This window comes from Leptodactylus fuscus, chromosome 3 (assembly GCF_031893055.1).
Source record: "Leptodactylus fuscus isolate aLepFus1 chromosome 3, aLepFus1.hap2, whole genome shotgun sequence".
In the NCBI taxonomy this organism is placed as follows: Eukaryota; Metazoa; Chordata; class Amphibia; order Anura; family Leptodactylidae; genus Leptodactylus; species Leptodactylus fuscus.
In genome coordinates, this window is record NC_134267.1 from 154,808,956 (window position 1) to 154,836,896 (window position 27,941).

A 27,941-nucleotide genomic window follows, 5' to 3' on the forward strand; every position below is an offset into this window, starting at 1 on the left:
TTCCTCTGATGGAAACTAAGGACTTTTGAACCACCTTAAACTTCCCTCACCATAATTGCAGTATATTCAGTAAGCATTTGATGAGCATAAAAATCAATTAAACTTGTTAACCTACGCATTTTAAACTGTTCTCCTGCTGCTGGTTTCCTCCTCTATCCGCCTGCTCCTTATTTAAGTGTTCATGTATTTAAAGGGCGACAAAGCTGTGGTGGCCGGTTATGACTCTCTCTTTCTCTCTATTGTGGGATGTGGCAATATAATGTCCATAAATATCCATATACTCATCACTGAGAATTTTTTTGTATTAAAATCTACAACCCACTCTTCAGTGCATGTTGAGCTTTATACATGAAGTTCTGCTGCCCTCTGCAGGATGATTGAGATGATTGCAGTCACTTTATATAAAGCTTCTCTGCTAGTGTACAATACAATAGCTATGGTGGCATAACAATATATATGTTTCTGATGTATGTATTTGCCTGATATATTGCATATGTCTGAGACAAGGCTTAGATATATTTGAATAAAGCCTAATATAGGTGTATAAGGTTGAATCTCATCATACCATTCCTGTTCCTTTTTTAAGATATTTTATCAAAGTGCAGCAGAAACTTCGCTATATTTGGGAACCTGCTCCATTTTTGTGAAAAATTGCACCAAAACCTTATGTAGTTATGCCTCTCTACAAATCACTAGTACGGCCACCTGTAGAATATTTTGTACAGTTTTAGGCTCGTGTACACAAGAAGGACATAACAGAACTAGAAAGAAAAGGGCAACCAAGATAATTGGGGCAATGACTGGATTGGAATACAATGAAAAATTTACAAAACCGGAATTACTTAGTTTATATAAAAAAAAGACAACTACAATGTACAAATACATGAAGGGACAGTACAAAGAGCTGTCTAATCTCTTTACTACTAGGCTGGTGATTGTGACAAGGGGAAATCTACACCTAGAAGAGTGAACATTTCACCAACAACAGATTCTTTTAAAGGGAGTCTCTCATTGGTAAAACTTATTTTTTAGTAAACACATTTCTGAATAGCCTTTAAAAAGGTTATTCTACTGCTGCCTTTATATTTTTAAGACATCCCGCTGTTTCATTATAAATCCCTATAAAAATGTATGCAAATCAACCCCACGGAGCACCCCCTTCCTCCCCCACGTCATACCTCTCTTCACACCCCTTCAAGGCTTGTGCTCAATCTGCCCTCCTCCTCCTTGGATGTTTGTCCGCCCAGATCGCGTTCCTGCAGTTGAAATCTCAGACATGCGCAGTTACAGTCTGAGTGCCATTTTGGTGTAGTTTGTTTTAGAACTGAGCAATACGTTCAGTTCTCCAGCGAACTACACCAAAATGGCGCTCTGATATGCGCAGAGTGGTACTTTGAATGTCCGACGGCCATTTTGGTGTATTTTGCTGGAGAACTGAGCATACTGCTCACTATTCTCAGTTCTGTAGCTAACTACACCAAAGTGGTGCTTGGACATGTGTGGAGTACCGCTCTGAACAGAGTGGAACTACGCATGCCCGAGACTTCAAATGCAGTAGCGCGATCTGGGCGGACGAACATCCAGGGAGGAGGAGGGCAGATGGAGCACAAACAGTGGAGGAGTGTGAACAGAGGTATGATGTGTGGGGGGAAGGGTGCTCGGAGGCCCTGGGGAATGCCGACGGTACTCTGTGGGGTTGATTAGCATAAATGTTTATAGGGATTTATAATGAAATGATGGGGTGTCTTAAAAATATAAAGACAGCAGTAGAATAGCCTTTTTAAAGGCTATTCAGAAATGTGTTTACTTAAAAATGAGTTTCACCAATAAACTCCCTTTAATGTTTTTAAAATTTCTTCGGTTGCAGGCAATGTTATTATTTGTTCCCTATTTATTAAAATGACCTGCAAAAATCACAATCTGCTGTGTGATCTGGAATGCACAGCAGAGCTTTGCCAAGATGCTTACTAATGACGCAACTCTGCCCCTGTACACTTGGGAGGTATTACAACCCCTGCTTCAGAGAGCCTTAATCAAACAAGGGGCTTGTCTAAGTCCCAGTTCACATTTGCATTCGGGAAGTCCGCATGGGGACCCCCCCCGATCGGACTACCGAACGCATTGACAAGCGATGTGCAATGAAAGCACATGGACCCCATAGACGCCACACGAGTCATGCGGACAGGAAAGTAGATCATGTAGACTGCTCAAACAGATTACCGAACGCATATATTAACCAGGCCTAAGTGGCATAAGACTTTACAAGTCTCCTTGGTAGTAAAGAAAAAAAATGATGTTGATAAATTTGTTGGATCTTTAATATAAATGTCTTCATGTTTGTTCTGGTCTGTGGCACAAGTCACATCCACTTTTGTGAGAGACTTGAGGTCAGGCTCTTCGATTTGCATAAAACAGGGTCTTTCTTGCCCCTGTGTGAATTTGACAGGTCCTCCTGCTGATTAAATGACCTGACTGGGACCCGTTTGTATAAGAAGGTGTGTGCAGGGTGAGTGAACGCACCCTTTACACGTGACTATGCTCACTACTAATGGGCTAATGAACCGTAAAAGTCAACTTTTAGTTGAAAATGCCTCAGCTGTGTTAATAATCAAACCTTCTTGGCATTCACCAGTAACACTAGTCCTTCCTATGCTGCACTGTCCGTTCCTAAAATGGGAAAAAAATCTTTTAAAGTTTGTTTGGTAACCTTTTATATTAGCTAGGCCTCAAGTTGTTGATCACTTTTAAATAGCTATTGAAGGCCTATAGTCTCTGCCATCCCATTAGATCAGCAGGTACTAATAAATGTTCTATACCCATGATCCAGTATAAAGAATTTGGTACCAGAGTCTTCTGCCTTGCAACCCCTAGACTCTGAAAATCAGTACCTGGAACAATAAGGATATTTCATCCCACTTTGGGCATACAGTATTTAAACCAAGATTCCAACTACACTTGTTCTCTTTACATTTAAAGTGCAAATAAAACACTTCCAATCTGCCATGCCTTTGAGACTGGCACACTATAACTTTAATTTGCTGTGGTATCGTTTTAAAATGCACAGTGCAACGCGCCCCCCCCCCCCCCATAGATTTGAATTACAGGAGTAATCAGACATAAAAGGGGGTTGTCTAGCACAAAATAGTTTTTTCATACTGGTGAATTATCCACAAGTTATACTGATGACCTCTACCAAAACCCCACATGGATCATCTGTTCTAGCAGCCTCTGGGTGTCAGAAGTAGCTAATGGATGAGCAGCGAGTGCTTGTATTCCAGTAATAGGAGCTGTGCAGCAGCATCATCATCCACTGTATAGCGGTGGGTCCGGTGAACTGCAGCACCACTCCTATTATTTGAATTATCTATGTTGAATACCGATAGATCACCTACTCATGGCCCATCCTGTGGATAGGTCATCAACATGAAAAAATCAACAATTTTAAGGCCAGAAAACCTCTTTTTAATGATAACCGCTCTAATCTGTGTAACCATGGTCTCCACAAAACCTCTGAATGTGTAGCATAGTACCTGGCACTGAGACATTAGGACTTGCCTTTTTATTCTTGCATTTTAATGCCATCTCTTCCCCAGGTAAGTGATTCATGCTACACAGGCCCTTATGCATCAGGTTGTGATGCACTGTTCTGACACCTTATTTTAGTGTAGTATTATTATTTAATATTAACAATGTAATATTTATTTTCAAAACTGTTTGTAACAGTAGATCTTCTGTGGTAATGGACCTAGATGAGCAGGCCATCACTCCCCTTGGGCATGATTTGGGTACCCATGACCCTAGTGCTGGTTTACATGTTACATTTGAGTTACCTTTTTAATGTAATGAACCATAAGACTAATATGATGGAAACAGGCCTTTTTGATAATGCATGGGAGCCAGCTCCAGCATGGATGCATACATTGAGCGCTAGCAATCTCATACACATCAGTGTGGTAATGTGATTCATTCCACACTTTGCATTATTCTCCCCCCCCCCAAACGGGTGTTCATCAGGAATATTGGATGCTTGCTGTGACCATACAGATGCTCAGACAGACAATACAGTTCTGGCCAGAGTTGGAAAGTATGACTAAAAGGAAACCCACATGGATATTGGCCTATTCTCAGCATAGTGTTTCAGTAGTACTGAATTTCTATGGGATTCATAGTTTAATTAGACTAACAGCAAGGCCACCACACATATACTGATAAAGCAACCAAGACTGCTCTACATATACTTTATAACAAAAGAAAGTAACCTGCTGTAGAGGTCACTGGTGGACCCCAGTACAGAATGGTCATCGCGTCATGATTTCAAGACTGTGTTTGCTGTGGTTATTGATGCTGCTTCTAAATGCAGATGGTTAAGTACACTGCAGACACTTTTACCTATTGTTATTTCTTTTTATGGTTGGCTTTGGATGGAGCCTGTTTATTCAAGTATACATATCGCCATGACGCTGACAGTCCTGCCCCTGTCAATGCTGCTCCCACCCTGTGCTTTCAACACCTCAACTTAAAGGGGTTTTCTGGACCCAAATTTTTTTTTTTTCTTTTTTTGTTAGTGCTATTAATGGGATAATAAATTCACCCAAATACCTTTTAGCAGTGTTTTGAGTGATTTCTGGTTGTCTCTGGGAGCTCCTGGCATCTTCTGCATTTGTTTACATAGTTCAGCTTCCTCCTATGTTGCTTTCACACTGGCTCCCTCCCTCCCATACACCCCTCACTGTTTCTCTAGCCATTCTGCCCAACCCCATTATACTTCCTTCCAATCTTCCTGTTGCGGGACGGCCCCTCCCTCTATTCTGATTCTTCCTACGCGCACAATAGTCCCGGCGCTGCTCTGTGCTCTGCAGCCGACGATCCAACTCTACTGTGCAGGCGTGGGAGCTGTGTAGTAGAGATGGATTATCTGCTGCAGAGCACAAGCAGTGCTAGGACTACTGTGTGCGCTGGCAGAATCAGAGTAGAGGGGAGGGGCTGTCCCGTAGGAAGAAGCCAGGAAGGAAGACGCGTAAGTATAATGGAGTGGAGGGGGGAGAGTAGTAGTGACGTTCCGTTTGAGGGTGTTTAGATTAGTGTAGGGATTAGCTTTTAACCTGGACAACCCCTTTAAATGACTGTGCACATGCTCCTAATACTGTACATCCCACACTTTTACAGGGGCTCTATCATTGGGAAAAGTCATTTTTAACTAATCGGATCCTTGCATAGCCTTTAGAAAGGGTATTCCACACCTACCTTTAGTATGTAAACTTCTTCAGTGGTGTTTGAATAAGTATGTTTTTATTCATATGCTAATAAGCTTCCAGCCAGCACAGGAAGTTCCCAGCAGCACTGGTCCCTGCTATTATCTCCTATGTGTGTGTGCAAACAGGAAGCTGAGTCATCATCAGCAGCAGCCTCCCATAGGCAACAATAGACCCAGTCTAATTAGCATATGAATAAAAACAGACTTATTCAAAAACCACTGAGACAATTTACATACTAAAGGTAGGTGTGGAATAGTCTTTATAAAGGCTATGCAAGGATGTGATTAGTTAAAAATGACTTTTCCCAGTGATAGAGCCCCTTTAAACCAAGACTCTTTGTCAGTTATGGCTGATCAGTGTATATGGTGAGTGGATAGCCTTACTGGTTTCTTCAGTTTACTGGTGTCAAGTTTAGCAAGGTGCTTCACCCAATTGCAATATTTACTTTGTATTTGCATATTTATTTTGCCAATTATAGGTTCACACTAGCACGTGGGTCTCCTTCATTTGGGTCTGCATGACCCTCAAGATTGAGAAAAAAGCGGTTACCTGTGGACCCATAGACTACAATGGAGTCTCCTTGCAGGATCTTTCTACCACCGATTTCAGGAGGAATCTGCGGTGGAGGCTCCAACACGAATGTGAACCTTGTGTTACTTGTATAGTGCCAACATACTCCACAGTGATTTACAGGCATTGTCAGTCACTCTCCCATATAGAGCTCACACTCTATATTTCCTATCAAGTCTTTAGAGTGTGGGAGGAAAATGGAGGATGCGACCCAGGCAAACCCACGCAGAGCATACAAACTCTTCGCAGATGTTGTGCTTGGTCATATTAGAACCTGGGGCTCCAGCGCTGTAAGGCAACAGTGCTAATCATTGAGCCGCTGTGCACATAGAAATGTGGCGTATTCCATATTCACACGAATGTGAATATAATTGCCTTCAGACACTGTCTGTGAATTGGTGCTTTGTAACGGACCATCAAAATATAGATCATACTCTTTGTCTATTCTCACGGATTTCTCCATATACTGCAATGTATGAGGGATCCCTGAAAATGAGAGCGCCTTGGGTGTAAAACAGCTGTGAAAAATTAGTTTTGTACCTTGGTCATGTGAACATAGGCTAAGTGATAACTGTAAAGGCTGTGCATCAGGAACTAAAAAATATATATGGTTTTTAAAAACCTTTATATAAAAATAACTGGTTATTTCTGCATGTTCAAAATTTTTATGTAATATAGATCCTCCTGGAGATATAGTCGTTTGCAAGGATTCTCTTTTTTTTTTTTTTTTTTTTTTTTTTTTTTTTTTTTTTATATAAACCGTGATAAATTTATATCTATATATTATCTATATATTTATACACTAGATTATTCACGTCAATATTTTGTACCTGGAGAACCTGCTAGTTCCCTGTCTCACTTGCATTTATTCAATTGTAGAGTCTGAGGAAGGCCTCTAACGGCTGAAACGTTACTGTACAAGCTCTACATGTGCACTTGTATCTTGGTTTATAATAAAGAATCCTTGCAAATGACTACATCTCCAGTGGGATCTAATATTACATTGATTACAAGGCTTGGGACCCCATCCCTCTGATTATCTATGGGTTTTTATATATATATAAAAAAAAAGTTTTTTTTGTTTTTAGATATGTTATACTTGTGAGAAATTGGTGAGCGGTATGCTTATACTTTTCTCCAATACTTTCAGTATTTTACTGTAAATGTGAATGTCTTGCTGCAGCTTTGTTGCTCCTCCTTCAGAGCAGCCAGTGAGCTTCCAGTGTTCCAGCTGCTGGTCTGCATGTTACAGATGATTTGTGATAGTGTACACTGCAGCCAGTGGATCTCACATCCTTATTTGTTTAGTAGATGTGGAGATTGGTAGATGTGGTAAATGAGGGCTCTTTTCTGGCACTTTTATAGAAACAGGATTTGTTTCATGTGGAGTAAAGCAGAAGTTGTTTTTTATCCACTATTTAATATCCTTGTTGAGGTAAATGTCGAATTCAGTAAACAAACATTTCCAAAGACATTTTCCGGGACTTCTTCAAAACGACAGACTAAGATGCCCTGGCTCCGAAAAATTCTCTTCCAATATCAAAAACTTGGATTGTTTTTCTCCAATGCTTTGCCATTGCAAGGTGGCGTGTAACAACAGTACAATTTCTTTAATGTTTGGATGTAAAGTAAGTATCCATTTTCTTTACAATGCATGTTCTTCTTAGTAGTTTACTTTTTATTTTTTGCAACATATCTTTTTACTCAAACATAACTGTGTTATAGCATTGTCTTGAATGTGTTAAATAGTGTATTCCCAATTTCAATTTGATTATCAGTGAAATGTGTGTATTTTTCTTTTTTTTTTTTTTGCCTTTTTAATTGTACTGTATGAATTGGCAATTTGGATTGATGTACAGTTTCTGCAATGCTTTGTGACTTTGTCAGAAACGATCGGTGTTGAGTGATTTTGGTAGTATAATCTTGGAGGACTGTTCTTGTGATCTTATTTCACATCACTGTTCTTAGTAGTAATTGCTATAAGAATCCTTTTGGAGGTTGTGCTGTGTTTTCCGTTTAATATGCTCCAGTGTTTTTAAATTATTTTTAGTTTATTTTGAATTAATGTATTTCTAATGTGAACAATAATTGAATACAATTGGAGAACTAAAGTTACATGTTTGTTGGTTTGTCACCATAATATAGAGTAGCATCCTTTTAAGACTGAAATGGAAACCTGTTTATCGTTTAAGACTGATCATATTTTAGTTTTTAATAGGAATGGTTACGTACCGGAGCCATATATTTGACAGACAGTGCCCTGCATGTCTAATTGGGTTTAATAAACTTTTTATAGGGTTAAAGCTTGCATTCGTACTGTACAGCGGCTTTCTCCTGTCCCTGGACACAGTTTATATCCTTTAAAACAATGTTCAGACTGGCGTTATGGTTTCTGTTTTCAACTGGAGCCATGATACTCTGCTGGTTTAATGGGGTCTGTCATGGCACCTTCAGTCCTTTTGATAGTAAGTGTTGCATGTTGAGATTTTATTAGCTTGCCCCTAATAATGAAGGAATCTCCAATAAAGACTGTAAACAACCAAGGCTAAGTTGATGGATTTAAATATTCAGCCTGTAGATTTCAATCCGTATTAGCAACATTCGATTCCAGACTCTTTCCTGCCTTTCTGTAGGAAGTCTTCAGATTAGGATAAATCAATATGACTTGGTCATATTGCTCTTTCTTGGGATAATAGGGCTCAAAAGGGGTTGTCCGGGATAAATCCCTAAACTAAACCCCCTCCTCATGCCTAACTTAAAAATAAAAATATAATCTGTATTTACCTATATACCTAGGGTGGTCACGTGACCGCCCCAGGAACATTTTCTGATGATGCGGAAACGGAACATCACTGGATTTCCAGAAACAAAGCATCGCCAAAACTCTCCGGTCCCTTACATACTTATCCATCTCCATTCTTTTGGCACCAAACAGCACTTCTGCCGGCACCTGCTCAATAGAACTTTATTGTACAGTCGCCGGCAGAAGCAAAGAGCGCGTACCATGCATGCGTAAGAAGTCCACAGAAGAAAATGTCAACTGGACCGGAAACGCTGATCTCAGGACACAGGAAAGTATGATTGCAGGGGGAATTAGGGCTGCGTGAGGTAGGTATGTAGGTAGATAAATAAATAGGGCTAGTAGTCTACGGGCTGGCTAGGGAAACAGGGAGTGTTAGAGATGGGTATCTTGGGAGTTGTAGGCTAGGGAAGCATGTAAACAAATGCAGAGGATGTCAGGAGGTCCCAGAGAGCCAGAAATCACTCAAAACACTGCTAGAGGTATTTTGGTGTAATGATTAACCCATTATTGGCACTAAAATACCTTTTTTTAACCCCTTAGCGACCCTTGACGTAACTGTACGTCATGGGTCGCATGGGGATGTATGGAGCGAGCTCACACGCTGAGCTCGCTCCATACACGGCAGATGCCGGCTGTATAATACAGCCAGGACCTGCCACTAACAGCAGCGGTCGGTGCCCGAGCCGATCGCTGCTGTTAACCCTTTACACACTGCGGTCAAACGTGACCGCAGTGTGTAAACGGCGGCATGGGCGCCGCCATGTTTCGCCGATCGCTGCCCTCCTGAACGTCACAAGAGGGCGGTGATCGGTTGCTATGACAGCCGGAAGCCTATTGAAGGCTTCCAGGCTTGTCTCTGCACTAGATCTATTAGACGATGCCAGAGGCATCGTCTAATAGAAGTGCTGCGATTTTCCTATTCACTGCAATACTGTAGTATTGCAGTGAATAGTATGAGCGATCAGACCCCCTAGGTTTCAAGGTACCTAAGGGGTCTGATCATAAATGTAACAGAAGAAAAAAAAAAGTTTTTAAAAGTATTAAAAAAATAAAAAAATATAAAAGTTCAAATCACCCCCCTTTCCCTAGATCAGCTATAAAAGTAATTAAAGAACATTAAACATAAACATATTAGGTATCCCTGCGCTCCAAAATGCCTGAACTATTAGAATATTAAAACATTTATCCCGTACTGCGAACGGCGTAGCGGCAAAAAAAATAAAAACTGCCAAAAAGCGTTTTTTTCAACACTTTGCCTCCTATAAAAAATTGAATAAAAAGTGATCAAACCATCGGATCTTTCCCCAAATGGTATCAATAGAAACGTCATCTTGTCCCGCATAAAAAGACACCACAACCAGCTCCATACATGGAAATATGAAAAAGTTACAGGTGTTAGAACATGATGACACAAATTTTTTTTTCTATTTTGCAAAGTTTATCATTTTTTTAAAAGTATCAAAAAATTTCAAATACTATATAAATTTGGTATCACCGCGTTTGTACTGACACGTAGAACACAGGTAACATGTCATTTGTACCAAACAGTGAATGCTGTAAAAATTAAACCCATAAGAAAATGGCGCAAATGCATTTTTTCTCCAATTGCGCCTCATTCTGAATTTTTTTCCAGCTTCCCAGTACATTGCACCGCATATTGAATGGTGCCATTACAAAGTACAATTTGTCCCGCAAACAATAAGCTATCATGTGACTCTGTGAACTGAAAAATGAAAAAGTTATGGCTCTTGAAATGTGAGGAGGGAAAAACGAAAATGCGAAACCAAAAAATGGCCTGGTCCTTAAGGGGTTAAAAAAACTATTTTTTTTTTTGCCTGGAAAACCCTTTTAAGTGTGTGTGAAGGAGGGACTTGATAGGACTTCTGTCTTATCTCCTATTTATGACCTCTCCCAAGTATAGGCTATGACCCCTTTTAAAGCTGTGTCATATTTTTATTTATTTATTTATTTATTTATTTATTTGACCAATAAACAGCCTCTCATGTTCTCCATTCCTATAAGACTCTCATTGAGGCTCTAATAGTAATAAATATATAAACCTATTTCATGTCCACACATAATATGCTGTTTGTGTTGGGGAGTCTATGATCAGCCACAATAGTAATGTATAGAATCTCCCATAAAATAGTGGAGGGAAAAAGAAGCTTTAAAAAAAAAAAAAAAAAAAAATTCTAAATCCTTCCTTTCCCTAGAATACATATAAAAGTAGAAAATTACTTTGAACCACATTAGGTATCCCTGTGTCTGAAAGTGCCCAGTCTACTGAATATAGGGTATCTGCAGTGCTCCTGTTCCATTGGGAAGGGGTTAATTGGAGCACTGCAGATACCCTTCAGCCAGACTGAATTCCAAGTGGGGCAAAAAACCCAGTCCTCAAGCTCAGGGAAGGGGTAGACAGACAACCAAAACACCCCCTCCCCTTCCTCAGCACCCAACATCTACTGCATCCAAAAACTCCGACCATTTTAATTTTTGAAATTTTCCAGTAGCTGCTGCATTTCTCCCCCTCAGCTTATACTCGAGTCAATAAGTTTTACCAGTTTTTTTGTGGCAAAATTAGAGGCCTCAGCTTATATTCGGGCTGGCTTATACTCGAGTATATACGGTATATTTTAAAGCAAAAAGGATATACAAAAAATGCACGTGCCAGAACCTCATTGGCTTGGCAAATATAATTGTGATTCCCAAAACAAATAATAAAGATTGCCATATATTAAATATTGCACTTCCTTTTTGTAATTCCCTTTATCTGGTCTGATTAAGGGAGTTTACCGCTGCCAAAAATTTGGAACCTCCTTCATGACATCCGGCATAATAGTACGGCAGATGTCGAGTATTTAAATATGGCGGCTATTCAGGAGCAGAGTAGCAGACAGGTCTCAGCAGACACCCAGCGCTAATGCCCGCAATCAGTGCCACGCAATCATTAAGACGCCTGGCTCCTTGGTCATAGCTAACTGAGTTGCCATTTTCCCATCGGTGCTTGGGTGTCAGGGCCTGAATGAGATCCGGGTCAGGTGTTCTGTTGCCGTAACAGCCAAAAGCCTATTGAAGGCTCCCAGGCTTGTCTGGCATTCATTTGTATTATGCCCTGCTTTATGCAAACCGTAATACAAATTCTGATCTTTTGCAATGCAATAGCATTGTAACTCATTGCATTAGTAATTAGACCCCCTGGAGCTTGACTTCTAGGAGTTTTTAAAAAAATAAAGCATTTAAAAAAAAAAAAAAAAAAACCACACACAACCCCTCCCTCCTTTCCTTAAAATACATATAAAACAATAAAGTTACTGTTAAACACGTATACATTAGGTATCCCTGTGTCCAAAAACGCCCAGACTGCAAACTTCTATAAATATTTTTCCCGTACGGTGAACACGGTCGCGGGGAATTGGCCAATATATAAAAATTGAATAGTGATCAAAGCAATAGTCCATCCCCAACATGGTATAACTAAAAAGAACACCTGGCACTTGCAAAAAAAAGACATCCTATGCAATTCCATACACAGAAATATATTAGTGTTAAAATATGTTGACTTTTAGATATTGGCGTTTAAGGTGTACAGTTTTAATAAAATTATATAATTTTGTTATCCGTGGAGTCGTACCTAAACCTAGAAAGCAGATGACTTGTCATTTTGGCTGCACAGTGAATGCTGTTAAAACGAAGCCTGTAAGAAAGTCGCACACACGCACTTTTTCTCCTATCCCACCCCATTCTGAATGTTTTTTTTTTTTTTTTTTTCCAGCTTCCCAGTACATTATACAGAATAATAAATGGTACCATTATGCAGAACAGTTTTTCTGCAAATTGTAAGCCCTCGTGGTTCTGTGAATGAAAAAAAGGTTATGGGGATTGGAACGTAGGGAGTCTTAAACAAAAATTTAAATATAGGCTTATTAGTGACAATGTACAGTGTCATTCCTGAGAAATTCAACTTTTATTTCATATGCACATGAGCTCTTTGTTGCTCTTGAGGAGGGCAGCACCTGATGAAACAGTCTTCTTTTGTGGTGGCTGTAAATGATGTCAGCTTGTTTAGGTGATGGCACTAGGTAGCGACCACGGTAGAAAATGGGTGATCCATCAGTTGTGGCCTGAGAACGCCAAACATTTTATTTGCTTATAGAATATAAGTTGTTCGCTCGGCAGAAAGGTATGTTCACACATGCAACTTGCCAGCCCTACAACAGAATACAAGTGGTTTAGAAGTGATTTTGATGGTGGTTTCTTCCCTTTAAGGTCACACAGTGGGAACATGGGAAGAATATGCAAATCTGTTTCCAAAGATGTAAATAGGGACTGTTTCCCTATTTACATCTTAAAAAAAAAAACAAAAAAAAAAAACCCAGATCTGCATATTCTTCCCATGATCCCCCACAGTGGAGCGAAAATGGCTTTGTAAGACTCCACACACCTGTCAAGGTGGTCTCTCTTCATGCAGTGACAATATCCCCCATAATACAGTGGGAACATGTAGCAGAATTTCCAAGGGGAATTTCTGCAGTGTGTTCTTCTACAAAGCTGCTACAGCAAAATCTCTGAAATCTTGTGGTTTTTGCAGTGAGTCACCTACAGGTATCTGTGAAGGCCCCACTGGTTTCAGCCTTTGCATTGTACTTTGTTTTGGAGGTTTTAGTCGCAGCATGTGGATAAGTAGTCTTGAGATCTCATCCATAGTGCTGCTGCTGTAGATCAGTGGGTTATCTAGCAGAAAGTTTGCATAGGCTGCTACAATGGATTACACTAGGCTCACACTAGCGTTTAGGTCCGCTTGGGGGCCTTCCCTGAAGAAAGCGTAGGGTATATTTGTGAAATAACGCAAACCTGATTTGTGTGTTTAAGATTTGGACATATCTGCTCAGGTTTACAAATGCATTTCAGTGAACTTAATGGACTTGTGTGCAGATCTATGAAGTCTTTTTACAAACATCTGATAGTAGTATAAAATAACAGGGATTGCTTTCCTAGTCCCCGGGCCACAGCAGTCATATGTCAGGATAATATGACATCGCTGGAGTTGTTTGAACTAGAGACCAGTGAATGGGGTGGGGGGATGCAAGGGATGTGTCTGCACAGGAGCACTAGGGGAATGATAAAATAATACCCCTTTTGATATTTTATACCACTACTAGCTGTTTGTAAAACCCATTAAACTTTGGCATGTACCTCTATGTTAAGTAAAGCAGAAATCCATAATCTTTCTGCTGTATATTCTGGTTATTCATTGTTGCAAATGAAAATGAAATGCAGTCAGATGAATGCTTTTGGCTATGCCAGAGTGAAAACAACATATGTGGGTCATTTCTTATTCCTTGGTAGGACAGTCAATGACATTTAGTGTAGAGCTTGTCAAAGCTCTGGGTTTGTTCTTGTTGAGTCATTGCTTTTGGCAGTTTAATTCTGATACAGAACATAACTAGAAAATGAAGGCTCTTAAATATTGATTTGATGTACACAATATCCTTAGATTTACAAGACACTTCACTTTTCATTAGGGTTTGTGGAAACTGTAAAATATGCAGTTTACAGCATTGCTTTTTTAGTTTGTTTGGAAATGACAATAGATAGATTTTATAGATACACTAGTCTCTGCCCACTATTTCGTCTGCATGTTGTTGGCGTCGATGATCCGCCTATATTCAGCAAATTGTTGCCATTGACGGTTTGCCTGTTTCGGTATTTCAGCAGCTCTCAAGCTGTCCTTCTGACCTTGTTCCTCATGCCGTGCCTGTGATTGTTCCAGCATCTCAGCAGCTCACTGGGACGCCATATAACGAGCGTGGTGTTGTTGGTGTTGATGATCTTCCTGAGCTCCACTTGAGAAGAAGTCTGTGACTTCTGGATACTTTCATAGCTGTCGTTGTTTTAGAATTTTGCAACAAATTTAGATTTTCTTTTTCCCGGCATGTTTAAAAGTAGTAACGCTGGGTTCACACCTGCGTTCATGTCTCCGTTCTATGGTTTCCGTCTTCTGCATGGCAGAAGACGGAAACCATAGACCGGGTCCGGCCGTGAGCGGCGGTGAGCGTTTTAGGCTCTCCGCCGCGAAACCGGATTTTTTTTATCCGGACACAGAGTAGTGCATGTCCGACTCTGTGTCCGGATTATAAAACCCGGTTTCGCGGCGGAGAGCGCAAAACGCTCACTGCCGCGCACGGCCGGACAGCTTTCTCACCCATTCAAATGAATGGGTGAGAGTCTCCTGCAGGCTTCCGTCTCCTGCATCTGTTTTATGCAGGAAACGGAAACCTGCAATAAGGAAAGAAGAACGCAGATGTGAACGAGCCCTAAACTGCCAATTTGGATTAAATGTGTTTTCCCATCTAGTGTGTCAGCATGTTGCCTGGAGCTGATCAGATAATATGCAAATGCATGTACAGAATCCACTGAGGATTGGTTTCAATGTGTAGCACGTGTAATCCGGCACCCATTGAAATCAATGAGATCTGTTTTGAAGCGCCGCGCTCTGACACGCATATACGTGTCTAAATGAGCGGTGTGTTACTCCGTGAGAACGGAGCCTGAGACTGACATATTATTAAGAGGATGTGATTTTTGCAGGGAAATTGTTGCTATAACAGTCTGTTCATAAATGGCAGTCTAATTTTATTAATGGAGATCATCAGAGGTTCAACACCCAAGGTCCCCGCTGATGAGCTGTTTGAATGTTCAGCTGTTTACAACACATGACTTCTGTTTCATAGCAATTGTGTGATGTAGTAATAGCTTCTTTCCTTTGTCTTCTATGGGACTATGCTGTATTAAATGACGACTATTAAAGAATGTGTGCAATGTAAACATTGAAGAGGTCATGGCGCTTGCCTGAGGGCCGCCGCCCCTTCAAACCGCAAGGGTCCTGATGTTGGACTCACTGGGTTCTTATTGATGAACTTTCCTCCAGGTAGGGCATCAATAAAATTGATTTAGGCAATTTTATATAACGGCAGTTTGGCATTTTGAGGTGTATTATCTAAGGCCTGCAGTACTTTTCTCTCTGCATATTTCATGTGGAAACCACACAGACCCTATTATAGTTTATGGGGTTTGTGTGGTTTCTTAGGTAACAGCTTTTTAATGTGTATAGGTTTCCGTACTGGGTGTCCCCAAGCGGACTCCCGGTACAGAAACCCGAACACTGTCAACTGGGCCTAAGAAGTTGTTTTTGTTGGGGTATATGTTTTTGTGTGGGTGTGTGTTTGTTTTTTTTTGTTTTTTTCCTTGGTGTTTCCTTGTTAAGACCAGCATTAAAAACATCTGGATGGCAAGACCCTTTAAGTCCATATAGTCAAGAAGCTTCAGTGAAAAAGTAAATTTTACGTCTTCATTTTTTTTTTTTTCTTTTTCAATAGAAACGTGTATTTTTTTTTTTTTCTTGTCTCCAAAAGCTTTGTGTAAACCTACTACTAAAGATCTGGCCATTGTGGTAGAATACTATACTGTGTAGAATACTATAGCAGGCAAAGTAAATGTTGCTTGTCTGTATTTCATTACTAACATAGCCGGGCAGTATGACACTGATGTAACTGTCACATTACAGCAGATCTGCTTCTGACATGACCTCTGTGATGCACTTTATTGTATCCTCAGTTTTGTGTGTATGGATGAATATGTAGTGTATTTCTTTTATTTCTAAACAAAAGCAGAATATATGCTAGTACCGTATAAACATGAAATAAATGAATTGTAGCTGACATTGTCCTAGACTCAATTTCTAATTATCACTGGTAAGGGCTCGTTCACATCTGCGTTCATGGGTCCTTATTGCAGGTTTCCGTTTCCTGCATAAAACAGATGCAGGAGACGGAAGCCTGCAGGAGACTTTCTCACCCATTCATTTGAATGGGTGAGAAAGCTGTCCGGCCGTGCGCGGCAGTGAGCGTTTTGCGCTCTCCGCCGCGAAACCGGGTTTTATAATCCGGACACAGAGTCGGACATGCACTACTCTGTGTCCAGATAAAAAAATCCGGTTTCGCGGCGGAGAGCCTAAAACGCTCACCGCCGCGCACGGCCGGACCCGGTCTATGGTTTCTGTCTTCTGCCATGCAGAAGACGGAAACCATAGTACGGACACATGAACGCAGGTGTGAACCCAGCGTAAGCTGCTGACATGATGCTGATACATTAAATTGGTGCCCTAGTATACGCCTGAATATTCACTTATAGACTTCAACGTCAATGTCTGTCCTTTTTAGTGCCCCATAGCACTGCTAATGCTGCAAACTTGGCACTTTAAGAGATGTTAATGCATTCATTTCCTTGAAGCAGAAGTGCTGAATCTGGTATGAAAAAACGAAATATATTTATTTAGCTATAACTAAACTTTGTGTGATTTTCCCCCCCCCCCCTTCCCCGCCACAATAAAATTTAGATTTCTATATATTTTTTTCTTCAAGTGGAATCCTACTACCACCGAAATCAATCTTAAATCTCATTATATATATATAGGCGGACATCAGAAAGCCGCCACCTCCCCCTGGAGGGGGGGGGGGGGGCGGAGCGGAACGAGCGTCGTTAGCAGGCAGGGAGAGGACCTGCTCACTGCTAAGCATGAGGAGCGGCCGCTGGAGCAGTGCTGCGTCCACAGGGCCGCCCCAATCCACCGCTCGCTTCCCGTGCCGGGCTGCCGAGACGGTGACGCTAAGCCAGTCCAGGATAGCTTGCCCTAGACTGGCTTAGGTCAGCAAAAATGCTGCCCTCCCCCAGGGCCCCAGCATAGCGCCGCCTGAAGTGGTCGCTTCAGGTCGCCTCATGGGAGGTGCAGCGCTGGTATTGAGGCCCCTACCTACATACTTTTAGCGGTCATCGATGGCCTTGAAGGAAAAAAGTTAAGTGAACTTGTGTTTGTTTTTGAAAAAGAAGGGTGGATGCTCACAAGGAGCAGCCGCAGGTGTTTTTTTTTATTTTTTTTTATTTCTTGCATACAGAAATCCAACTGAATGACAACTCGGGTGAAAAGCGACCCATTAATGTGCATTTGCGACTGTGCTGCATGTTGTTGCATAGTTGTCGGTGGGGAAAGGGTTAATTCACTTTATAACTGTAAATCCCGCCACTTGCATATAAGGTGCAGGGGTCAGGTGACAGTCATGTGACATATTGGGGGAACATTCTGTTACTATGCCAGCTGTAATCTCTAATTTATTCTGTTTTGGCACAGGAGCTGATGTGGTAGTCATCAGGTACATTGACATACCTGCTTTGTAATTGTACTGTTTAGACAAGCTAGATGCAGTGTCAACACAATATCCCCCCCCCCCTTCCTAGCATAATCCTACCACACAGGGTTTTTTGGTCCAGAAACTGAGGTGGAGGCCGCCTCAGTTTCCGGACCATAAAATGGGTAGCTGCTGCTGGATGCCTGTGCAGTGCAGTCAAGTTGCGCACTCCGCTCCGGATAAGGGCCAATGAATGGGCCTAGTCGGGAGGAGGGACTGTCTTCAGGCAGATTCGCGAGGCAAATCGGCCTGAAGAATGAGCATGTCCTTTCTTCTTTCCGGGAAAAAAAAGACGTGACTGGCTCCCATTAATTTCAATGGGAGCCATCTTTTTGGTCAGGATTTTGTGGCGAAAACTACCTCAACGGCCTGTGACTTTTTTTTCCCTAATAGGTCTCGCTCTTTTCTTCTCTTCTGCCCTCTCTGCTAAGCTGGTTCCACAATCCGGCTGTATCTAAAGCTTGACCACTCATAAAAGCACGATCAGTGCACAGACTTCAAACTGATAATAACCCCCTCAGCCTTGTGGAAAATAAAAACCCAAGGAGTCGGGCAAGACTATCACTTGAAATTTTCAATCATTGGCAGCAGGAAAGTGTATTAGAACCCACACCAGCATTGTCATGTCCCTCTATCCATCTCAATTCTCTGAGGGTGCGGCTAACATCAATATCAGGGTTTTCAGAATTGTACTTCTTTTAAATGACGAGATTGATTTGACTTCTCAAACAGCCTTAGTTACTTTAGTTAGTTTGGTGGAAAGGGGGAGCTTGTCCTAACAACATCATTTGGAAGGTAGCTCCCTTTAGATCCATCTTTGGTTTTCTTGAAATCTAGGGGCATAATGTGGAAATGAAGCTAAGCTAGAGGAACCCATCCACAGACGGCTGTTTTGCATTTCAGTAGTGCAAAGCTGTGTACTGGCTGGATAGATGAGTGATCATGGATTTAGTACAGAAAGAGTTTCCCAGATTATGCCACCATGTTTAAAAAAACAAAAAAAACAAAAACACTTTGATCTATAGAGATCTTTCCAAAAGGTTGATATAGTCCAAGTTCTGCTTTTCCACCAAGGAGGACTTAATTGCATATTCCTTTTCCCAGAATTCTTGTAACATCAATGAGTGTCTCCATCAGTACTGATGGAAGCAGTCATTGCACTTGTAAAGCAAGAATTGCGCCCATGGGCATTTATAGTAAGCATGCAGCAGAGTGGTAAGTAATTAATCCAGTTTACCATTCGCTCCTTAAGCATCACTGAGTGTGGAGGTAATTATATGTAGATGCAGTGTGGGGACCATTATATCATACATTGGAGTACAGTATAATGACCCTATTATATTACATGTGGGAGCACTGAGCGGGCTTTTACATAACTCTTGATGGAGGATCCAAACAAATCCTTATTTTGTTAACATTTAATAGTAATCGTTAAGGCCACTACTCGGATTTTTGGACTGACTATACAGCAAACATTATGTAATATACAGTACAGACCAAAAGTTTGGACACACCTTCTCATTCAGAGTTTTTTTTCTGTATTTTCATAACTAAAAATTGTAGATTCACACTGAAGGCATCAAAACTATGAATTAACACATTTGGAGTTGTATACTTAACAAAAAAGTGTAAAAACTGAAAATGTCTTATATTCTAGGTTCTTCAAGGTAGCCACCTCTTGCTTTGATTACTGCTTTGCACACTCTTGGCATTCTCTTGATGAGCTTCAAGAGGTAGTCACCAGAAATGGTCTTCCAACAGTCTTGAAGGAGTTCCTAGAAATGCTTAGCACTTGTTGGCCCTTTTGCCTTCACTCTGAGTTCCAGTTCACCCCAAACCATCTCGATTGGGTTCGGGTCTGGTGACTTGGAGGCCAGGTCATCTGGCGTAGTACCCCATCACTCTCCTCCTTGGTCAAATAGCCCTTACACAGCCTGGAGGTGTGTTTGGGGTCATTGTCCTGTTGAAAAATAAATGATGGTCCAACTAAACGCAACCTGGATGGAACAGCATGCCGTTGCAAGATGCTGTGGTAGCCATGCTGGTTCAGTTTGCCTTCAATTTTGAATAAATCCCCAACAGTGTCACCAGCAAAGCACCCCCACACCATCACACCTCCTCCTCCATGCTTCACAGTAGGAACCAGGCATGTAGAGTCCATCTGTTCACCTGTTCTGCGTCGCACAAAGCACGGTGGTTGAAACCAAAGATCTCAAATTTGGACTCTTCAGACCAAAGCACAGATTTCCACTGGTCTAATGTTCATTCCTTGTGTTTTTTAGCACAAACAAGCTTCTTCTGCTTGTTACCTGTCCTTAGCAGTGGTTTTCTAGCAGCTATTTTACCATGAAGGCCTGCTGCACAAAGTCTACTCTTAACAGTTGTTGTAGAGATGTGTCTGCTGCTAGAACTCTGTGTGGCATTGACCTGGTCTCTAATCTGAGCTGCTGTTAACCTGCGGTTTCTGAGGCTGGTGACTCGGATGAACTTATCCTCCGCAGCAGAGGTGACTCTTGGTCTTCCTTTCCTGGGGCGGTCCTCATGTGAGCCAGTTTCTTTGTAGCGCTTGATGATTTTTGCAACTGCACTTGGGGACACTTTCAAAGTTTTCCCAATTTTTCGGACTGACTGACCTTCATTTCTTAAAGTAATGATGGCCACTTGTTTTTCTTTACTTTACTGTTTTTTCTTGCCATAATACAAATTCTAACAGTCAATTCAGTAGGACCATCAGCTGTGTATCCACCTGACTTCTGCACAACACAACTGATGGTCCCAACCCCATTTATAAGGCAAGAAATCCCATTTATTAAACCTCACAGGGCACACCTGTGAAGTGAAAACAATTTCCGGTGACTACTTCTTGAAGCTCATCAATAGAATGCCAAGAGTGTGCAAAGCCGTAATCAAAGCAAAAGGTGGCTACTTTGAAGAACCTAGAATATAAGACATATTTTCAGTTGTTTCACACTTTTGTGTTAAGTATATAATTCCACATGTGTTAATTCATAGTTTTGATGCCTTCAGTGTGAATCTACAATTTTCATAGTCATGAAAATACAGAAAACTCTTTGAATGAGAAAGTGTGTCCAAACTTTGTTCTGTACTGTATCTGAGATCAATCCTACTGTTCCTGATATGATGTGAAAGGATTGAATGATTGTGTATACTTTTTGATTTCACAGACCCTACTCAATTTAATATTTCTCTTTCCTTTTTATAAAAATAGCCTAAATACCTATCTTGGCAATCTGTAGGAAATTTGGAAGTGGTGGGCCAAAGAAATATTTTGGTGACTACTAGATCTAACTTTATTTAAGCTAATGTTGGCAGCAGGAAGTTAAGAAAACAAAACCATTTAGTTTCAGCTGTTTTGCGTGCTGTCTCTTCTTGTCATGTCATGTCCTGTATTCTCTTCCCCAATTCCAGCTTGCTGAACAGGACACTGAAGTATAACAATACTTATGATTACTGGAAATCCAATATAAATGCAGATCAGATATTATGCACATGCTTGTAGAGACTCAGTGTTATCTGTGTGTTTACATAGAGAGATAACAGACAGGGCTTTATCAACAAACTGCAGCTGAACTGATTGTCCTGGCAGAGCTGTAGATAAGTGAGAGCAGTCAGTGATGTCACTTGTCCTATCACACAGGTCTTTGGTTAGGGAAACTGTGTAAACAATGGGAGGATTAATTTCACATAGCAGGCAAACAAAGCAGCATTGCAAAAGCAATATATTTAGAAAAAGTCTTCAATTTACATAAGCTATCAGTATAGATGGGATCCTTGAGAGATGGGAATACATCTTTACGAATGTGACACTTTTGCCCATTAGAAATTTTCTCAGAAAGCTTAGAATTATTTTGTTTAATATTTTGTGCTGCAAATGGGGGCAATAAAAGAAAGCAAAAAAAAAAATAAAAAAATACCACCCTTTCCCTGGTCCACAACTTTCTATGTTTGCAACTCCATGTTTCTGCTTACAGTTCCTGGCTGACATCCCATCTTGTTTGTGTCATATGAGCACTGCAGCCTCCACAGAATTCAGTGGTGACCTCTACAAAGGACTGAGGCCAGTCAGTCACATCCTTTCTGTAAACTGATGTCCGCTGGGATCTGTAAAAAAAAATAAAATAAATAAAATAGAGCTGCGGGTGCTGGAAATGGAGCTTTTATTTGCAGTGCATGGTAACCTTTTAAGAAAAGAGTTGGAGAAACCCTTTAAGGCTTCATTGTCTTAACATAATCATTGTTACTATGTTCTTAATGATGGTGGGTTTTTTTTTTTTTTTTTTATAATTCTGATTAGAAATATCGATACCAAGATGATGATCTCCCATCTCAAGACCCAAGCTCTCCACATATCTTGAGCGAGGGAAGAAGTCCAGAATTGGTCCACGTGTCTGAAAAGAATATCTCTCAGATTGAAAATGTCCATGGACTTGTGTCCCACTCACATATTTCTCCTTTAAAGGTAAGGATTTGCATTTTTATTTTTGAATTGCTCTCTTAAATTTTATCTATAGTCTATCATTTCAGTTGCATTCTTTTGTGTGCAGAAAGTAGAAGTGTGCTGTTAAGACATCAAATATACACCTCAAAAGTAAACCATTAATAATTGTAGGAAGTTTTATTTGGCTGTCCTGATGGGGTTTATTTTAGTGCACTGTGTAATTCCGTAGTATTGTATGTTTGAAAGAGGTTTACATACAAAATACAAAGAGCAAGTACAGTAGATTAAATTAATGACCAACTTGTACAGTGGGAGAGAGGACTCTTTTCACAAGAGGTTACAATCTATAGGGGAGGGAGACAGCGTCAAAGCAGTTTGGATGGTGGAGTGGTTATTGTTGGCTCCTCTGAAATTGAGTCTTCACGTTGTTTGTGGAGGACAATCTTGTGTTTCATGGTAGAGCATTCCACAGTACTAGAGGTGCATGGGGGGTGGAAAGGAATCCAAATCAGATGTCTGCCTCAGATTTCTCTTCATTTTCTGCATTTTGAACATACCCATAGAGGGGACAAGTTTTGGATATCGTATGTCAATATTGACATTGTAGATCCTACTTTGGGTCAGAAGAAGCACATTAATGTAAATTCTAGTGCATTAGTTATTTAAGTGGTTCTTTATTACATTATAGAGCTGTAAATGAAGATTATTATTTTGAAGTACCATTAATACGTGTTGATGTCTGTTTCAGTCTTTTATCTAAATCCCAGGATATAATGGTATTCTCTAATGATTAGTTCACTGTGTGGTTGATGCTGAGATCTCATGAAATGTTGAACATCTCCTGTGGCAGATTTACCAGCCCCCACATGCTTTTTAGTACATTCTGTCATTATGTTTGATGAGGTACGAAATCCTGGCCTTTTGAAGTTCTCATTTGTTAGGACCTGAGGCATGTTATGGAGGTTCAGTATATTATGGAGTACTCCTTGCCTGGCTTGAAGATTACTAAATTGGTTTTTGTTGTCTTCAGTGTGTGTTGTGTTCCTAGAATGCTGAAAAAGCTTTGCCAGGGGCACATGTTCTCTTAAATCTTTATCTTCCCCTTGTTTCTAGCAAACGACAGAATGTCCAGTGTTGGAGCTTATTTTTGTTTATATAGAGATAACTTCAAGTTCTTGGTATTTATTAAGGCACTACGCCACTGACTGCTGCACAGCTGGAATTTTTTTCTCTAGTCCTCACCATCCCCGAGTAACTGGGGCAGTTAATTTTGATACTCGATGTGCTGTTTGTGCTCTATAATGTCAGAAGGGCAGTGCCAGGCAGGTGGTGTGATTCAGAGCACCAATCTGGGGCAGCCAGTGTCCGAGTTCAGAATCACACTGCTCTCCTGCTGCTGCCTGATACTACCCTCCTGACAGTACAGAGCCCAAATATCCTAACAGCAAATATCTCTAGTTGCTGTTCTATAGGCTGCCTGCCATTTTGGCTCCTTCTTTCCTCTGATATTCCTTTGACCATTGTGTCCAATCACTGACCCCAGGGTCACATATGTGGGACTGGTGACATCGCTGCTCAGATGTCACCTGCTTCCCACAGTTATCCTGGAAAACCCCTTTAGGCCAAGGCTCCACGTTGTGGAAATGCAGCTTTTTTTTGTTGCAGATTTTGTTGTGTTTTTTTTAGCCAAAGCCAAGAATGTCTCCAAGTGGAATGGGAGATATGTATATAGTCATTATACTTCTACCTTCTGCTAAATCCACTCCTGACTTTGGCTCAAAAAACCGCAACAAAAACTTCAACAAAAAAAAAGCTGTGTTTCCGCAACGTGGGGCCTCAGCCTTAACCCCCTTTTAAATGATTACCCTTTTGGAATACCCTACAAAGTGCTGTATTTGTATGATTGATTAAATATTGAGTTATTGGGAGTCCTTTTCTAATCCACGTTGTGTGTCTGAGTTTCTCAAGTTTGTCTGTACTCTGGAGGCTTCAGTGTTCCCATTGAAATCAACGACCACTTGGGTATCTCACAGTAGGGAATTTAGATTGAGCCCTAAATGGGACTGTATTGACAATATCTGTAAGAGCCCTGCAGAATATGATGACACTATATAAGGAAGCAATATAAATAAATAAAATACTATGACTAATAGCAGTGGAGGTGGCTCTAGGGAAGCTTGCTGTTGCTGACTCCTTAGGATAAAGATAGGTATGGCCCTGTTTTTATCAGTTATGACAGGATATTATCTACTGTGACTCTTGGAAAAGTGAGGTGACCATTGCATAGTACGAGACTTAATGTACATTAAAAACAATGGAGAACTCAGTTCTTTATTTTCATACTGTAGAGGAAGGCTTAGTGACGACAGTCATGGAGCAGTGATGGTTCCAATATAGTTCACATCCTTGTATTTCCAAAAACATATAAAAGGTCACTGAAGAGCCTCTACATTCGTACATTTCAGCAGCCCTTGCTTGCCATAACAGCTGCAGACTTTGGTTTTCTTAGTGCGCACCTACGTTATCAAGAAAAATAGAAGATAAATCCTAATAGTTTGAGATATCGGTTAATAAGAAATCAATGAGAGTTGGCAAATAATCCTGCTAAAACTACTTTGTCTAATTGGCTTGGTTGTTAAAGGGTTAAAGTTCTCCTTCGCTGTGTGTTTTGATCAGTGAACAGAAGGGGGCAGTAGAAGTTTATTATATTACTTTTGAGATATTCAAAATCAGATCCTCCAGCTATTTGTGTTTTTTATTAAAAAAAAAAGTAAATGTTGCTGCTTCGGCCTGAAAATATTATATTACAATTTTTCATATAAATATAATTTTTTTTTTTTTTTTTTTTTTTTTTAACCAAGATCAGTTATTTTTTAACTTAAGTAAATCATCTATTATATGTACGGTATATAGCTTCCCAAATGGAGATACATAGCGAGTACTATGGAAAGGTTTCACTAGAAGTATATATTATAAGAAGCTTCTAAAATGATGACTGCTGCAGGGTACCGTTTTTGCACCTCATAAAGTGTACACAAAACCTTTTGACCTAGGCCAAAAGATTGGATACATTTCAGGATTTTTTGAGGACCTGTATATCTGGGTTGATTTTGAATTTTAGAATTTTTTTTTTTGTATGTGAACATTTTGTTTTCATTTTCTATGATGGAGTCTTCTGTTCTCTCAGCAATATTTTTGGCATTTAATAGGTTTGTTTCATTTTTTTTATTCCCTCCACAGGGTGCTGCATTATTTATGAAGTGCTGTTGCCTTTTAATATTTTATTTCATCCCCCTCCATGCAAGGAAGACCTGTTTCTGTCCTTTTACATTGTTTTTCCACCTCAGTAACTATAAACTACATTGCAGTCAGAGTGCTCTGTGAATGTGCTTGTCTTTTTCACCTTGGTCCTCTAAGACAGTGTCATGCTAGATATTTGCAGAGGGGTGATGCCATTGCAGTTTTGCTGTTTGTAGAGATCCACATTAAAGATTGTTACATTACTGTAGTGATGATAGAGGATTCGGGTCCTTTGGTCATTTTCATTCATGTTCTAAGCTCCTTCCCAAGTCCGTCTGTATGTATTTGCCCTGAACACTGTTTAAATTACATTTGAGCCTGTGTTTCCCCAACACTAGGCTGTGATGTATGCCATATAGGGCATATGTTAGTAGGCTCTGCTTTCCTGGAGCATTTTTTGTGAACTTGGGTGGGGGGTACCAATGTGATCTAAAATATAAGATAATGTGGCAAACAAAAGAAGAGAAGGCCCTGGACCCAAAGGTCCCTTTACCATCTGAAATATATTTTAAAGGGCACAAGCCAAGTAGGCGCCCATTGACAGATTTTTGTATTTGGGCCCATAAGCTTCAGGTTATGCCTCTGACAGCTGTACTAAAATGAGAGGTGTTTTTTTTTTTTTTTTTTTTTTTTTTTAATGATTTGGGTGGGTGGGAGGTAGAGAGGATTGGGGAATATAGCCATTGTGTCTACATATCCACTAGAACAGCCCAATTTTATGATCCTCCAGATAACCTCTTGAGTGTCACAATCAAACATGGGGGACCTTGTTTTCCCGGGACCAGTGAATGCCTAATTCAGTCCTTTGCCCTAACTGTGTGTGTATAATTCGGCGCAAAACACTGATCTGCAGAAATATGCTGGTAACTTATACATCTAAAATTGAAAGTGAATAGTGCGTATTTTATGTAGCACAAATTTTCACTAGTGCCAAGTTTAAAGTTGGTATCAATACTGTGTGTTATTTTAATCCTTTGCTGTTTAAGATTAGAGATGAGCGAACACTAAAATGTTCGAGGTTCGAAATTCGATTCGAACAGCCGCTCACTGTTCGAGTGTTCGAATGGGTTTCGAACCCCATTATAGTCTATGGGGAACATAAACTCGTTAAGGGGGAAACCCAAATTCGTGTCTGGAGGGTCACCAAGTCCACTATGACACCCCAGGAAATGATACCAACACCCTGGAATGACACTGGGACAGCAGGGGAAGCATGTCTGGGGGCATAAAAGTCACTTTATTTCATGGAAATCCCTGTCAGTTTGCGATTTTCGCAAGCTAACTTTTCCCCATAGAAATGCATTGGCCAGTGCTGATTGGCCAGAGTACGGAACTCGACCAATCAGCGCTGGCTCTGCTGGAGGAGGCGGAGTCTAAGATCGCTCCACACCAGTCTCCATTCAGGTTCGACCTTAGACTCCGCCTCCTCCGGCAGAGCCAGCGCTGATTGGCCGAAGGCTGGCCAATGCATTCCTATGCGAATGCAGACTTAGCAGTGCTGAGTCAGTTTTGCTCAACTACACATCTGATGCACACTCGGCACTGCTACATCAGATGTAGCAATCTGATGTAGCAGAGCCGAGGGTGCACTAGAACCCCTGTGCAAACTCAGTTCACGCTAATAGAATGCATTGGCCAGCGCTGATTGGCCAATGCATTCTATTAGCCCGATGAAGTAGAGCTGAATGTGTGTGCTAAGCACACTCATTCAGCACTGCTTCATCACGCCAATACAATGCATTAGCCAGTGCTGATTGGCCAGAGTACGGAATTCGGCCAATCAGCGCTGGCCAATGCATTCTATTAGCCCGATGAAGTAGAGCTGAATGTGTGTGCTAAGCACACACATTCAGCACTGCTTCATCACGCCAATACAATGCATTAGCCAGTGCTGATTGGCCAGAGTACGGAATTCGGCCAATCAGCGCTGGCTCTGCCGGAGGAGGCGGAGTCTAAGGTCGGACCTGAATGGAGACTGGTGTGGAGCGATCTTAGACTCCGCCTCCTCCAGCAGAGCCAGCGCTGATTGGCCGAATTCCGTACTCTGGCCAATCAGCGCTGGCCAATGCATTCTATTAGCCCGATGAAGTAGAGCTGAATGTGTGTGCTAAGCACACACATTCAGCACTGCTTCATCACGCCAATACAATGCATTAGCCAGTGCTGATTGGCCAGAGTACGGAATTCGGCCAATCAGCGCTGGCTCTGCTGGAGGAGGCGGAGTCTAAGATCGCTCCACACCAGTCTCCATTCAGGTCCGACCTTAGACTCCGCCTCCTCCGGCAGAGCCAGCGCTGATTGGCCGAAGGCTG

At 41.0% G+C, this 27,941-nt stretch overlaps 1 protein-coding gene across 18 annotated transcripts in view; it reads left to right on the forward strand.

Moving 5' to 3' along the window:
- DLG1 (discs large MAGUK scaffold protein 1) overlaps nucleotides 1-27,941 on the forward strand; it is a 166,081-nt gene that overhangs the window by 20,084 nt on the left and 118,056 nt on the right. For 16 of the 18 annotated variants that reach the window (XM_075268605.1, XM_075268607.1, XM_075268611.1 and 13 more), the window contains one exon: nucleotides 22,186-22,350. In XM_075268605.1, coding sequence (XP_075124706.1) covers nucleotides 22,186-22,350 — 165 coding nt within the window. Of the gene's footprint in view, nucleotides 1-7,240; nucleotides 7,454-22,185; nucleotides 22,351-27,941 lie in introns of those variants that run through there. The other 2 variants (XM_075268616.1, XM_075268621.1) reach the window with 1 other exon arrangement.